A 15,961-nucleotide genomic window follows, 5' to 3' on the forward strand; every position below is an offset into this window, starting at 1 on the left:
CAGTAACTCCATGCGTGCCGCCGAACCTTCTTCCCGTGGTCGAACCTCAGCTTTTTACGGACCGGCGTCCCTATTCAGCGAGTTTCCAGGCATCTCGTTGTCTCCACGGATGCGTCTACCACGGGTTGGGGTGCCATGTGCAATGGGCATGCAGCTGCGGGTTCCTGGACAGGACCCCAGCGCCTCATGCACATCAATTGCCTCGAGCTGCTGGCAGTACGTCTCGCCCTGCACCGCTTCCGAGCGTTGCTCAGGGGTCAGCATGTGCTTGTCCGTTCAGACAACACCACAGCAGTAGCGTACATCAACCACCAAGGGGGTCTACGCTCACGCCGGTTGTCGCAGCTCGCCCGCAACCTCTTGTTATGGAGTCAGAAGCACCTGAGGTCCCTTCGTGCAGTATACATTCCAGGAGACCGGAACCTGGCAGCCGACGAACTGTCACGGGTCCGTCCTATCTCCGGCGAATGGCGTCTCCATCCCCAGTCGGTCCAGCTGGTTTGGGACCAGCTCGGGGAGGCACAGATAGATCTGTTCGCCTCTCGGGACTCATCCCACTGCGCCCAGTTTTATTCCCTGACCGACGGTACGCTCGGCTCAGATGCGCTGGCGCACAGCTGGCCGCGGGGCCCACGCAAGTATGCGTTTCCCCCAGTGAGCCTCCTTGCACGGGTGTTGTGCAAGATCAAGGAGGACGAGGAGCAAGGAGGACTCCCTCCCCTCGTGCCCTCTGGGGACCTCTCAGTAGATCTAAGTGCTCTGCAGAGGCCTCCCCTGGAGCCTTTGCAGTCGGTAGAGTTTTTGCCCTGTCCTATGTAGACAGCACTCCTGATTGCATTGGTCTCCATCAGGAGAGTAAGGGACCTGCACGCACTCTCCGTTGACGAAGTGTGCCTGGAGTTCGGGCCGGCTTACTCTCACGTATTCCTGAGACCCCGGCCTGGATATATGCCCAAGGTTCCTACCACTCAAAGGGACCTGGTGGTGAACCTGCAAGCGCTGCCCCTGGAGGAGGCAGTCCCAGCCTTGGCACTGCTCTGTCCGGTACGTGCTCTCCGCACCTACGTTGACAGGACGCGGTGTTCAGGACCTCAGACCAGCTCTTGTCTGTCATGGGGGGAGCCAGAAGGGAAGGGCTCTCTCAAAGCAACGGCTGTAGGCCGTCAGTGCCCCCTTGGTGTGACGGCCCATTCCACTCGGAGTGTGGCCTCCTCTTGGGCTCTAACGCACGGCGCCTCGCTAACAGACATCTGCAGAGCTGCAGGCTGGGCGACACCAAACACCTTCGCAAGATTCTTATCTGCGAATTGAGCCAGTGTCCTCTCACGTACTCGCTCCGCCAGTACTGGACACGCTTAGGTGTCTTCGCTTGCTCGCCACTCCACTCCTCGGACTGGATAAGTGCGATATTCCCTCAGTGTCTTCCATTGAAGCCTTGAGTCCTCCAGCACCGATGATGCGGGCACCACTGCGGTTGCTCTGGATGCTGGCTAGGTGCCTCCATGTGCACGGTTCCCGACGGTAACCGTCTCATGTGTATTATCCACTGTAAGCCTCTCTGAGCATGTGTCTTCCCTTGGCAAGCCATCTGCCACCCCTGGAGTTAAATTCTAGCAGCCACCTGCGGTTGGTGCTCCAGTGATTCCATATGTGTTCCTATGCGGCCATATGCGTTTTTGTAAGTCCTCCCTTCTGTAGGCATCTGGTAGCATGTCCCTCCCGGGATATGTTTCCCAGTGTACCTTGGTAATCCTGTGTTAAAGTGGGATCCCCTAAGAAAGGTTTTCAGGGGTCCAGACTTTCGCAGGGCACTGGAAGACAGCTTGAAGATGGCGTGATGGCACAGACCCCCAATCTCCGTCACTTCTGACGTAACTCGAAGTGACTACGAAAGGGAACGTCTCGGTTACGGATGTAACCCTCGTTCCCTGAGTAGGGAACGAAGACGTTACGTCTCCCTGCCACTTCTGCTGTACCGCTGGGTAGACGCCGAGTTCAGTCTTGGCTCCTCAGCGAAGACATACTGCGGTTGCGTTCACTTCCTCCTTTTATACTCACGGAGTAGGGCGGAGTGCGCTATGCAAATTTCCGCAGCCCCAAGGCATTGCATGCCATTGGCTCGTTATTAAATACTCGAAGAGGATTGGCTTTCTATGCGAAACCCCCAATCTCCGTCACTTCTGACGTAACGTCTCCGTTCCCTACTCAGGGAACGAGGGTTACATCCGTAACCGAGACGTTTTGTCAAATTCGTCAATGGCGTTTCATAGGGTCATAGGCCTATTACAGAAAATTCTGTCAATGGCGGGGAAAGAGTTAAAGAACATTAATTATTGGCTGAAAAATTACCTGCATTAAGTATATTGAATCCCTAGCAAAACTACTTAGCCTAAATTACAGCTCGAAATGAGGAGCCAACGTTTATTTTGATGTTTAACATTTCCCCATTTAAAACAGTGGATTTGAGCCATTACACGAGAAATATAGCCAAGTTTTAATATAATTCAGTTTGTCGATGATGATGATATATAACGTTATTTTTAGAATGACGATGCTAACGGTTAATGGGCGGAGCATTGACGTCACGCGACACCTGAACCAAACTGACATGATTGGAATTAACCCACAGTGCATCAGTAACAGACAGACTCCAGACAATGCCTTTTAATATGCTTTAATCACGGCTGGGAGGATCTCACATTTCAGAGAGAATCCCCCCAGCAAGAAGAGTACAGGAGTTTATATAGGATAGGTACAGTAAAGGTACAGGACATATCACTCAACACCTTCACACCATTTCTCTCTTATATGATTGGTTCAACATTTGCAAATTCAGAAACTCCCTTTCTCTGTTACTGTCAACATTAAATCTAACGTTACTCAAAACATGGTTGTTAGTTTGTTAATTACTCAGTGTGTCATGGAACTATTATATTTCAATAACTGTCTAGCCATGTCATCAATAATTTATTTTTTAAATATTGTCAAAGTATCTTGTAGAGTAGAAGTCAAACTAAAGTAGGCCTACATTTTTAATCTGATGAACAGTATAATTGACAACCACTGAATATATATCGTAAAGAAATACATTTGAGTAAATAATTGTGTATGTAAAATTCAGGTGTTAATTAATGTGGAATATGCTGGAAAGAAGGAAAGGATGCTGGCGATCTCAGATGGCTGTGAGTGTCAGCGATAAAAGAGAAGCACGGCTGCTTCAGTGATCTCTTTAGAAGCGCTCCATCTCGCATTAGTACCGTAGCCGTTCCAGTCGAATCCCGCAAAGTCCCCGCACTGCTTAGGGGCCTCCTCAGGAAAGTGTCCACCTCCACCAATACAGAACTGCAACAATACGAGGACATTACTGACAACAACATGCCTATGCACTTCTTAATATGACATTGGTGCAGTTGATTTATGTACATTGTAAATTAATCACTCTTACAAATGCTGTCCATAGACAGTGATTTATAAATAATCCAGAATGTTGACTCACATGTTCAGTGTTGCAGGCGGTTGGTTTGACACCTGAACAAAGAGCCATGGCTGCCCTTTCATTGTTGAAGACTCTGAATGAGATGAATCCAGGCTGAAAATTTGCTGGGAAAATGCACAGAATACACAGTATCAGTGATGATAATCTGTCAATATACGTCCATGAACACATGACATGGCTTTCATTCATTAAAGTGAATGGATTTTCAAATACTGTCGGCTGTTGAAGCCACTTTCACTAAAAACATTTTAAAAATATTGACTTGATTGAACACCCCTATATAGCATAGTGTATGTTGATGATAAAGCAACTAGATTTTCTGAAATGGAGTAATATATATTTAGCCATTAATGATATTTTGAAAAAAATTGTGATAAAATTGTAATATTGCTTGGAATGATGCCCGTTACGCAATAGTGGTGTAGGTCGTAGGGTTTGAGGTGCTTGAAAGCAGCTTTTAATGCGCTTGATGCGAGTTCGAATCCGCCTTTTGCCGAACTCTGTTTTCTCCCTTTTTCTAACACAGATATGTAAAGATATAAAATGTATAACCTAACAAGGTTAAGGTCTCTAGCGTTATATTTTGCCAACATACTAAAATTGAAACCATGATATGGCTTTGTGCCTTTATAAAACAGCACAAGACTTTAAGAATAGCATCCTGTTTGTGCTGCTCACGCGATCAGCATGATCATCTGGTGTTTTCTCCTAAATAAAAGCTCAAAGGTTTATTTCTTGTAAGTGTAGAAATTAGGACAAAAGTATATTAATTTTTTTACATTAGTGTAATGTAGGCTAAAATATACTTTTGAAATACTCATTTTCATTTAGTACATTTATAGGCTAAATGGATTTTACGTCATAGGAATAATTATATAAATCATTTTTACATTATTATAATAATTGTTTGGGATCCTAAAATAGCATTGATAATGTAATGCAGACTGAGACTCTCATAACTTGAAAGATGCTTGAGCCCTCCTATTGTCCTGGTACAAATTAATGCGTTTGTTCAACGAGCAGTTTATGGGTTGAAGCTCTTAATTTTGATCTCTCAGAGAGTACCAGATTGATGCATTTAACCTTAAAATGTGCAACATTTTCTTGCGGGGGAGCATGCCCCGAGAGTCCACCCAACATAGTTTCACAAATTCCTATGGGTTAGTAATATTATTAATACCTATAATTAGTAATTTCTATATATGTGTTTTAAAAAGACCTCTGCAGACAATTTAAAGTATTAATTCTGAAATAAATTCAACCTGCATGTTGCTCTTTAAGGAATGTTGCCAGGCTGTTTTTAAGTGACTTGCTTAAATTAAGGATACATTAAAAAAAGAGCCATACTTCTTGCATCGGGACCATAGAGATTTCTGTTGTTATCGGCATTTCCGTTGTCATACACTATTGGAACAACAGGTCCATTATCAGCGAGGCATGCCCCTATGCCAAACTTCACCGGGAATTTCTGGGGGGGGAAACAGTGTTATTGTAATTTCACAAAAAAAAAAAATATAAATATTTTTGTGAGTGTTTCAAACTCAAAAAAGTGTGTTGAACATTCTCTGACCTTGAATAAGTTGTAAAGGTTTCCCCCGTGGAGAGTTAGGAATTGATTTTCGGTGTGGTATCGCAGGATGGAGGAAGAGCTCCAGGACTCCACCTCCTTATTATTAGGAACGTGCCACACGGACACATCTTGTGCTGGGATGTCAAAGTATCCGGGATTCTGTGACAGAAGGGAAACAGATGATCGTTTCAGATCTACAACAACATTCTCACTCTTGTGTCCTTTCTGTTCCTTTAACTATTGCTGTAAAACCACACATTTAATAATAATACCTTATAATCGTCACTTGTAGAGGCGTCTGGAGTTCCAAATATGACCGTGTTTGCCCATGTCCCTTCACCATCAGGCCGGTTCGGTTCACTGCCCTGCTGACTAGACCAGCGATCACCAACAGTGCACTTTCCGAACATGTTGTTCTCATGAACACTGGCGACCAGCGTCCAGCCTCCGCCCGCAGTGGTCATATCACAGAAGGTCTGGTACAGGACGCCTCTGGAGGACTTCAGATAGTACAGGCCGTCTAACAACAAAAGCATTATGAGTCACTTCACTGCAGTTGTTGATTATAAGATCAAATATGAACATAAAATGAGCGTACCTTCATTAACATTATACTTTTCCTGGAGTTCTTTGCAGCTTCGAGCGGCATCCGCTGCAATGTATATATCAAATATATATATATTGAAATGTTGAAATATATATATTTCAACATTTTAAGATAAATGCATTTCGATCAAAAAAATTTGATTATACTTCTTACTTTGATTAATGGTTACACTTGCAGTTTCACAGAGCCATAAATTCAGTGAGAGACTGAAAAGGATCCCGAAAAACTTTCCTGTAAGAAACATAGTCTGCAAACAAAAGGAGAAAAGCTTTTCACAATTACACTCAACACCACAAAGCTGAAATTCTTATGTTATTGTTTCCATGTTTCTCTGAAAGACTGTTTATTAAAAGCATTAGGCTACTTATATATATTGAAATTTAACTTTACAAAATAATTCTTACGTTTGTTTCTTGTCTTGTGTTTCTCTCCTCAGAGTTGACGATCTCTATCAAGGCTTCTGGATTCTGGAGTCTGATGATAAAACTCAGGCACACTTTCTATATTTATACTTACTCAGGAGTGGAATGAAGGAAAGGTCACATAAGGCTAAGATGAATTTGGTAAATAAGGGAAAGAGCCTTAGCAGAACAAGTGAATGTGTAAAAAGGTGCTTTGGCTATAAGAAAATGACATTTAAATGAGTTAACACCTAAATTAAATATTGATCTTTCATCAGACTGTTATTGAATTAACATTTGAACTAAATTAAAACTATGGTTTAAAACAAAAATGTTCGTCTCCGACCAATCTGTAAATTTTTCAAAAAAAAAGTATGAATCTAACTTAATTCATTTTTAAATAATTGAGCCAAAACCAAAATTATGTAAGGTTGTGCCTTGCACTCCGCATACATCTGGCTGCCGTTTGCTTGTTTTTCCTTGAAAGATGAACTTATTCAAATGTTATTTTCTCAGCCAAAGAAGACAAATAAGACATTTATATTGATATTGATCTTTCATCATATGACAAAAGTACAGAATATGAAAATGAGAAGGAAGAACAAGCAAACGGGAGCCAGATGTCTATGGGGAGCGCAAAGCACAACCTTACAAGATTGAATTAAAATTAATTGAGTTAAATTTATATTTTTTTTTACACAAGCAACATTGTGGAAACAGTGTGAGTTACAGATTGGTCGGAAATACTGAACAAACATATTTGTAGCTGTAAGGCTGGAAACTTACGCTGCAATTTTGAACCAATAATCAGAACAAAAACCAGTTGAAGAATGACGTGTTTCAAATATTAATCAGACTCTATTAAAGTTGTTGTTATTCTTTAACCTTTTATTCTTTAAAGGTAAAGGTCTTTCTAAGAACCAAAAATGTAGGATTTCACCTGAACGTTTAGATAACAAAAGTTATAATCAAGCTTTCGACATCATCAGTGAAAAAAGAAAAGATTCTCAAAGCTTTTAAAGCAGGCAAAGTTATTTATTAAGTTAGATCATATAAGGAGGTTTTAGAGGGATGTGAAGGTGGCTGGCTTGAGACCAGTGGACGTGTCGGTTAGAACAGTCTTGTCCAGTCCAGTTTTTTATTAGGTGTGTGTGTGTGTGTGTGTGTGTTTATAGTTCAAGAACAGACACAAATGAGACAACATTTCCAGCAGCAACACACAAGGATTCCTCCATGTGACACGTACAAAGGAAACGCCTGTGTGTACACATGCTGGCTGATTGAGGTTAATTAGTTGAAGGTGTGGTGTGGTTGAAGGACTGCTTCCAAACAGCTGTCCCCAAATTTGCCTTGCAAATTTGCAACAGTGAGGTCGCAGGGGTTCAATTAGGCAGGGAGTGGGATGAGGAGGGCAACTGGTCTTGTGTACTGTTTGTTCCCCACCTGGACATCTTGCACCCTACAACGGCCGTCCTTGGATGGAGGGAAATCACTTTACCTACTGGCCAGAGGAACTGAGGGTCAAGAATGAGAACAACAGTATTGATTTGAATGTTAGGATTATCACTGCGCCACTTCTGTCTGGCCTTGAGAGAAGGAAGATCATTTATGAGGAAGTGGGCCCAAAATTGATCGGCAAGAGTCTGGTAAATGGACTGCATTTATATAGTGCTTTCATAGACCCAATGGCCACCAAAGCGCTTTACAATTTGTAATCACTGATGGGCAGTAACGCGTTAGAAGTAACGCGTTACTGTAATCCAATTACTTTTTTCTAGTAACGAGTAAAGTAAGGGATTACAATTGAAAAAACAGTAATTAGATTACCGTTACTTTCCCGTAATCAGCATGCGTTACTGCGTTAGTTAACCGTGATTTTGTTTAGTCAGACTGTCTCGTGACATGAGTCGTGCGTGAATAAAAATGATGTACTATGAGCGCCGCGACATCACTGAGAGACGACTAGAGCGCGGGAGAGAGCAGAGCAGCCGAGCTGCCAACTCTCACACACGCTCACACGACACACCCCCGATTTCTCGCGCTGAAGTGTCAATCCCGTCAGTCAAATGCCTGAAAGATGAGTTTATTTATAAATCTAACCGTTGAGCCACATTTGTGATTGACTAGTTATACCGCAAATTAGTTAAAATCTTCCGGAATCTAGAGCGAGCGCGCATGCGAGACTGTGTTCCAAAGTCCAAACTTCGTATCGCGCGCACGACGAGGAGAGCGAGAGAGAGACTTGCGTACTATGCAGAGAGCATCCTGATCTAGAAACAGGACCCCCGTTGGAGAATGTCAAAATTCTACCTCAAATCTAAAGCAGCAAGCCGGTATGGAATGTGAAACTTACTGAAAAAAACCCTGAACCCCCGTCTGACATGACCGCTGCGGCTACATTCTGACTGTTTAACTCCGAAAGGAAAAAAAAAAACTTGAAGCCAAAATACGGCATGCAACAGCATTTTCTGTTTTGATCAACTAATTTTTACTCCTCTCTGCACTTTACTGTTAAAAGACGTGTCAATACATTGTAATATAGTCAGCAGCGACTTTCGTTATTTTATTGTATTTTTACATCTATTAAAATGAAGGATTTTACAAAATATATTTATTTTATATGCTGGAATATGTGGAAATTTATATTAACAGAAGAAGGGCTGTCTTTTATCATTAAAATGGTGGAATGTGCAGAAAATATAGGTTTAAATGTTCAACAATTTTCTTCTAGTCTGAGACTGTTGCATTTAATTTAATTTTTGCTTGATGCAATGTGCATAAAGTTAAAATATTGAAACAAATAAAACAAGTTTAAAAAAAGAGAATGTTTAATTTGATTACATTTTAGATGATGGAATGTGCAGAAAGAATAGAATTAGGCTGAAAGGTCTATGCTTTAGCGTATTCAGGTCGTGCATTATGTTTTTGAAAAGTAACTTAGTAAAGTAACTAGTAAAGTAACTAATTACTTTTGAAAATAAGTAATCAGTAAAGTAATTGGATTACTTTCTTGGAGAAGTAATCTCTTCTTCTCTTCCAAGTAACTTGACCAACACTGTTTGTAATACACTCATTCACACACCGACGGCGGTGTCAGCCATACAAGGCGCCATCCAGCTCGTCGGGAGCAGCTGAGGTTTGGTGTCTTGCTCATGTGGAACCGGGGATTGAACCACCAACCTTTCGGTTTGTAGACAACCTACATGAACCACTGAGCCACTGACGCTGACACCACTGACGCCGGCTGCACAGCTCAGAGTCAGGATACGTTACCAAGGGGAGGGAGGAATCATGCCGTCCCATGAGCAACAGGTTTGTAGTCACCGGATCAGGATCTGCGATGTCAGAAGAGACGTAACCTAGGGGCTTTGAATTGAGGATACCCTCGGTTTCAATCACCACTGGATCTAGTTCCGGGGCAAGGGAGAGAAGACGACTGGAATGTGGAAGGGGTTTGTGGGTCATTCCGGATCATTTCCAAAGGAATCCAGCTGGGTCTGTCTTAGGATGGCAATCTCTGCCTCGAGGTAGGTATACTGCAAGCAGCACGACACATGCGCAAAAAGAAGAAGCAGTTCTCGCTCATGCGTCGTGGAAATCTCTTAAACTCTCGTCTCAGGCCTACAAGGAAGAAAAGGAATGGTCGAATGAAGTCGTTATTTTTGTTTGTTTTTCGCACAAAAAGTATTCTCGCCTCTTGATAAATGTATATTTCAGCCACTGTAGACGCGTGGAATATTTAAACATTTTCTTCAATGACTTTCTGGGCCGTCAAGTTTCAATCCCTTGGGGTGCCTATGTAGGAGTGATCCAGCTCTCAAATTTAATCAAAAATATCTTCATTTGTGTTCTGAAGACGAACGAAGGTCTTACGGGGTTGGTACAGCATGGAGGGCAGTAATTAAAGACTTAATTTTCATTTTTGGTTGAAATAAGATCCATTTGGATCTTAACTTTCTGGTCTCCGAGCAGTTTGTGATAAAAGGTCAATATCAGTGTATTGCCTAATTTAGGTGTTAACTCATTCAAATGTTATTTTCTTAGCCGAAGCACCCTTTTACACCTTCACTTGTTCCGCAAAGGCTCTTTCCCTTATTTACCACATTCATTCATGCTTCATGTTACCTTACCTTCATTCGTAAGTATAAATATAGAAAGTGTGCCTGAGTTTTATCATCAGACTCCAGAATCCAGAAGCCTCGATATAGAGCTCGTCAACTCTGAGGAGAGAAACACAAGACAAGAAACGAACGTAAGAATTATTTTGCCATATGCATGAAATTTCAAAATATAAATCTTGCCTATTGATTTTAGTTAGCAGTCTTTCAGAGAAACATGGAAACAATAACATAAGAATTTCAGCTTTGTGTGATTGAAAGTGTAATTGTGAAAAGCTTTTCTCCTTTTGTTTGCAGACTATGTTTCTTACAAGAAAGTTTTTCGGGATCCTTTTCAGTCTCTCACTGAATTTATGGCTCTGTGAAACTGCAAGTGTAATCATTTGTAAGTAAAAAAAATAATAAAATTGAAAATATATTGCACTACATCTTTGTCTTACATTGCAGTGGATCAACAAGAAGAATCAGATATTAAAAGGGCTGATATCAATCTTGAGAAAGCATATGCCGCTCGAAGCTGCAAAGAACTCCAGGAAAAGTATAATGTTAATGAAGGTACGCTCATTTTATGTTCATATTTGATCTTAATCAACAACTGCAGTGAAGTGACTCGATGCTTTTGTTGTTAGACGGCCTGTACTATCTGAAGTCCTCCAGAGGCGTCCTGTACCAGACCTTCTGTGATATGACCACTGCGGGCGGAGGCTGGACGTTGGTCGCCAGTGTTCATGAGAACAACATGTTCGGAAAGTGCACTGTTGGTGATCGCTGGTCTAGTCAGCAGGGCAGTGAACCGAACCGGCCTGATGGTGAAGGGACATGGGCAAACACGGTCATATTTGGAACTCCAGACGCCTCTACAAGTGACGATTATAAGGTATTATTATTAAATGTGTGGTTTTACAGCAATAGTTAAAGGAACAGAAAGGACACAAGAGTGAGAATGTTGTTGTAGATCTGAAACGATCGTCTGTGTCCCTTCTGTCACAGAATCCCGGATACTTTGACATCCCAGCACAAGATGTGTCCGTGTGGCACGTTCCTAATAATATGGAGGTGGAGTCTGGGGCCTCATTTATAAACGTTGCGTACGCACAAAAGAAGGCGTACGCCGCTCTCTACGCAATAGTTGGTATTTATAAAAAACAAACTTGACGGTAAAATGTGCGGTCCTTCACGCCAGCTCTGACCCAGGCGTGCGTACGCACAAAAACGGGTGAAATGAGAAATGGCGACACCGTCGGCAGTTGGAAAAAACATGTGAAAGTGTGTGAAACTGTAGGTTGTGTCAAATAAATTGCAATACTGCCTCTCATAAATAACACGAAGACTTCACAAAGCAAGTCTTAACAGCTTATTAACAGCCTAGTGAGCCTACACGAACACCGTTTGATCGATCTGTAACAGAAATGCAAATTAACACATATTTCCAAAAAGAAAGTGAAATATTTTCTGCTATAATATTGGTATGCAATTCATCCTCATAAATAAGATGGTAAACAGAACGAAATAATGTACAAAACTGATATTCTCGCCAATATGTTTGTCTAACGGAGCAGATATATCAATTAGATAGTCAGATAGATAGCCTAGATAATTAGGGAGATATAGATCGATAAATATTATTTGTCCACTGGGGAAAGTTGTTTTCATAGTAAAAATGTCTTCATAATCTACGGAATCATGGTATTGCTTTAGTTTGTTTTATTTTTGATAAAATAACGTATGACGTGTCTCAACCATTCAGAAAGCTGCAAGAAATTACATTTGCGCTGAACTATTTCCCATTTCCAAGTAGATTATAACCAACATCCGTAGCTTTTCAGATGCAGAATTAAATGGATGTAAATAAAATGCCCCATCACAATGCGTATAATGACGCACAATGGCTGATCTTGAGCTCTTAGAAGATGTGGCGATTAAATGGAAGGATTCGGAGTGAACGCATCATCTTCACAACAAAAGGTGTGTACAAAATATATTATTTATTCAAGAATTCCCTCATTATGCAGTTTATTTCAGTTAGGACAGTCTTGATTTCGCCCCACTCCTTCTCTAATTGAATTAATGACTAGACGCTTTTTTGCCTCGACTTTGATGTCCAACCATTTCTTTTTTATTTCGGCCACAGTCCGAGGTTGTGAGGCTATACAGCATTTACGGCGTCTGCAACCTTTTGCCACTCAAGTGCCTTTTTGGCATTAGTAATGCCCACTGTGCCCTCCAAACAAAATTTTTCTCCTCTTTTCCACCTTGCCAACGATAACTTCTTCTTCGCATTGAGTGAAGTTAAATTTTTTTATTTCCTCTCTGTGTTTAACATGATTTCGCAACTCATGAATATTAACTTTTGGGCGTTTCACGGACTATTTATGGGCAACTATGGGCGTGACATGAAGCCGCAAAAGCTGCGCTACATTTAGAATTGATTGTGATTTATGAAGGGAAAAATGCGTAGGATGTGCGTGCGCACGGTTTTATAAATCCGAATATTTCTGTGCGTACGCACGTCCTATGTTTCATCCGTACGCCACTTCTGACGCAAATCCTACGCAAAGTTTTATAAATGAGGCCCCTGGAGCGCTTCCTCCATCCTGCGATACCACACCGAAAATCACTTCCTAACTTTCCCGGTGAGGTTTAGGGGCATGCCTCGCTGATAATGGACCTGTTGTTCCAATAGTGTATGACAACGGAAATCTCTATGGTCCCGAATCAAGAAGTATATGGCTCTTTTTTTAATGTAGCTATCCTTTATTTAAGCAAGTCACTTAAAAACAAATTCTTATTTACACAACTTTTCTTTCAAATATTTTTAATGAAAGTGGCTTCATCAGTTGACCTTATCTGAAAATCTGTGTATTATTAAGTGATGGTGTTCAAGGCATCTTCTTTATTGAGATCCAATCACTTTAATGAAAGCCATGTCATGTGTTCATGGATGTATATTGACAGATTATCATCACTGTCTGATACTGTATACTTTGTGCATTTCACATAATTGTTTAAAATTGTCTTATTATTAATTATACATAGAGAAAAGGGAGTTTCTGAATTTGAACTTGTTGAAACAATCATATTAGAGAAAAATGGTCTGATGATGTTGAGTGATATGTACTGTTACCATTACTGTACATATCCTATCTTGCTGGGGGGATTCTCTCTGAAATCTGTGAGATCCTTCCAGCTGTCATTAAAGCATTCAAAGACATTGTCTGGAGTCTGTCTGTTACTGATGCACAGCGGGTTAGTGGAGCACCTGACCTGACCTCATCTTACATTTGCCACACGGAAGAGATGTCATGGTGGTGATTAACACATCCTTTCCAGGAATCACACTGGCTAGAGCGCCCCCTAGTGGCATGATTAAATGTTGCACGGTACAGGGAGCTAATAGGACAAATGTAATTGTAAAACTGTAACAAGGTTAATGATCCCTGACTGTTTGAACAACTCCCTGTCACTTATAGACCCAGTTCAGTTTCCAGCCTCATCCTTGGTGACTTTTGACATGAATCATTCTGTGCGTTGCCGGTTCTGGGCTTTATGCCCAGCTGCACTACTTCCTGAACTTCAACCAGCTCCTTGTTTCCTGTCTGCCATTATTGGCCAAATTGATTAATTCAGGTGTACCTGACCTCAGTAGTCATGGCAACAATAATCAGACACACCTGAATTAATCAATTTGGCCAATAATGGCAGACAGGAAACAAGGAGCTGGTTGAAGTTCAGGAAGTAGTTTAGCTGGGCATAAAGCCAATTAGTTCCCAGAAGGCCATCAGGTGGTTATAGGTTGCAATAAATCTGTCAAGAAACAAACGTGCATGGTTTCTCACATGGCATGAAAGACTTGCTCTTAGCTTTATAGTATAATAATTTCCAGTTTAGGAAATAAGAATGCTGAACTACAAGTAGGCTAACTGATAGGCCACACCAATCTTGTAATACATCATGAGTCATGAAAATTATATATGATTAAACTAACTCGGATTGCTGTTGAAGACAACAGATGTTATTCATACTAATAATTATGTTAGCCTATGTTGTTATTATTTTGGTCGGTGTAGCCTACTTTTACGAGCATCTAGTTTATACAACAACAATAATATTCAATGACAACGTGGACTAGTGTTTTCAAGACAAAGGCAAAGCTATTACAAGTGCTTATCACAAGCAATGTAGTACGTTTAACTTAGCCTGGTTCAACCAGACTAGTTCATTTCATAAAATGAAATTGAGCGGAAGTGCGTAGGAGGGCGCAGCCAGGCTACGTTTAACTTACCTAAAATGTCTTTCCTGTCTTTCTCAGGTGTGAGAAACGTCTCACACGGGTCGGCACACTTCCCTTGTTTGCCATAACCTCTCATGAAAAATTAGTAACGTTAGTGGGTTTTAACTTTTAACTATTAAGTTTTGACATAATGAATATTCATGATGACACCTATATGATTCAGAAAGATGGAGAGTCGACTGAACTTGATTCTCACGAGGTTCAGAACATCATAAAGTCTTCTAATAGTAAGCTGATGTTGATGTCTCTGGCCGCCGTGCCAGTTTTATAATCTAGCGTTAGCTGGTCGCCGTGCCAGTGTTTTTCATCGCTTTTTGTCATGTGTGCAAAGCTGATTATTGGGACGTGTAATTTATTTGTTTGTGCGCACTGCAATATGTTCTATTTTGTGATGATAATAGTTAACTGTTCTCTGGACTCTAACTTACTTTGGTGGATGTAAACAAAATGCTTAATGTAATCTCTTCAATTAGCTTATTAAAATCTATCCTCGACCTCACCACATAAGTTACTGTTCACCGGGTAACCTTAAAGCAAACCGCAACTTTACAGAAAACCCTATAAATCCCAATATAAGAGGATTAACTAACACGCATCTTCCTATTATCTTATGCAAAAAACACACAAACAAAATAACACTTAATTTCGCAATGTATGCTGGGAACTAGAGCTCTGTTGCACTCATTCAGTTTTAGTTCAGTTTAATATAATCAGTTAATGAGTTCCCTTAATTTTTTTTTCTGTATGACACTTAGCCTAAGTAAAAAAAAAGAGAGATTTGTGTTGCTGTAGATCGTTTTAATAAAAGCCTCCCTGTATTAAATATTTGTATTTCTTAAAACAAAATTACACATTTAAACGTTTATTTCCTGTGAAATATATATATATATATATATATATATATATATATATATATTCATGCCTTAAAATGAATGTAACTCTATGCATATGCAAATGAGCCCACCCGCACTCACTCCGCTCAGAGATCTGATTGGTTACAAGGTAGTTTGTGACGTCACCAACGATTTCAAACTGTGCAATGCTGTCGACTAATGAATTTACACATGGTTAAGCATATTAAAAACACCACATAGACACATATAGCCTAAACAATAGGGGGACTTTTAAGTAAACTGGCAAACGGATCAAATAATTTTAGGATCTGCTGCACAGTGACAGCGCTCTTCAATGTGTGGAATAACCTCGCAGGAGGCGGGGTTTACTCGTCACAGGAGCTTCTGTCAAAAATAATATACCTGTTCTGAGATTACCATCAAGTGTGCGTTATTCTAATAATTCAACACCCCTTTATCAATTATTATACTATATAGGGTCAGTACCTGGATGGGAGACTCTGGGAAAACTGGGAATGTGGTGCTGCTCATGGTCTCAGTGGGTCCTTTTGTGTCCCAGTATGGTGGTGTTCAACTGTACTGTAAAATAGTGCCCTTTGTGGTTAAAATAAACCCTAGAGAGCC

General features: G+C 40.9%; 2 protein-coding genes across 2 annotated transcripts; one reads left to right on the top strand and one right to left on the bottom strand.

Annotated features, from left to right (window-relative positions):
- Positions 1–2,658: 2,658 nt before the first annotated feature.
- LOC120471100 (intelectin) lies at positions 2,659–5,738 on the bottom strand. The gene is made up of 6 exons (XM_039660835.2): positions 5,665–5,738; positions 5,339–5,586; positions 5,067–5,225; positions 4,844–4,964; positions 3,497–3,600; positions 2,659–3,342 (listed from the first exon to the last, which is right to left on the bottom strand). Exons 2-6 carry the CDS (start codon positions 5,528–5,530, stop codon positions 3,190–3,192), a joined length of 729 nt encoding a protein of 242 aa, XP_039516769.2. The 5' UTR covers positions 5,531–5,586; positions 5,665–5,738; the 3' UTR covers positions 2,659–3,189.
- A 4,719-nt stretch (positions 5,739–10,457) lies between these two features.
- On the top strand, positions 10,458–11,380 carry LOC148970681 (intelectin-like). Its single transcript, XM_089124283.1, has 4 exons — positions 10,458–10,577; positions 10,640–10,747; positions 10,822–11,069; positions 11,183–11,380. Exons 1-4 carry the CDS (start codon positions 10,493–10,495, stop codon positions 11,345–11,347), a joined length of 606 nt encoding a protein of 201 aa, XP_088980409.1. The 5' UTR covers positions 10,458–10,492; the 3' UTR covers positions 11,348–11,380.
- Positions 11,381–15,961: the final 4,581 nt, after the last annotated feature.

This window comes from Pimephales promelas, chromosome 20, assembly GCF_988280905.1.
Source record: "Pimephales promelas chromosome 20, fPimPro1.hap1.1, whole genome shotgun sequence".
Classification (NCBI taxonomy): Eukaryota; Metazoa; Chordata; class Actinopteri; order Cypriniformes; family Leuciscidae; genus Pimephales; species Pimephales promelas.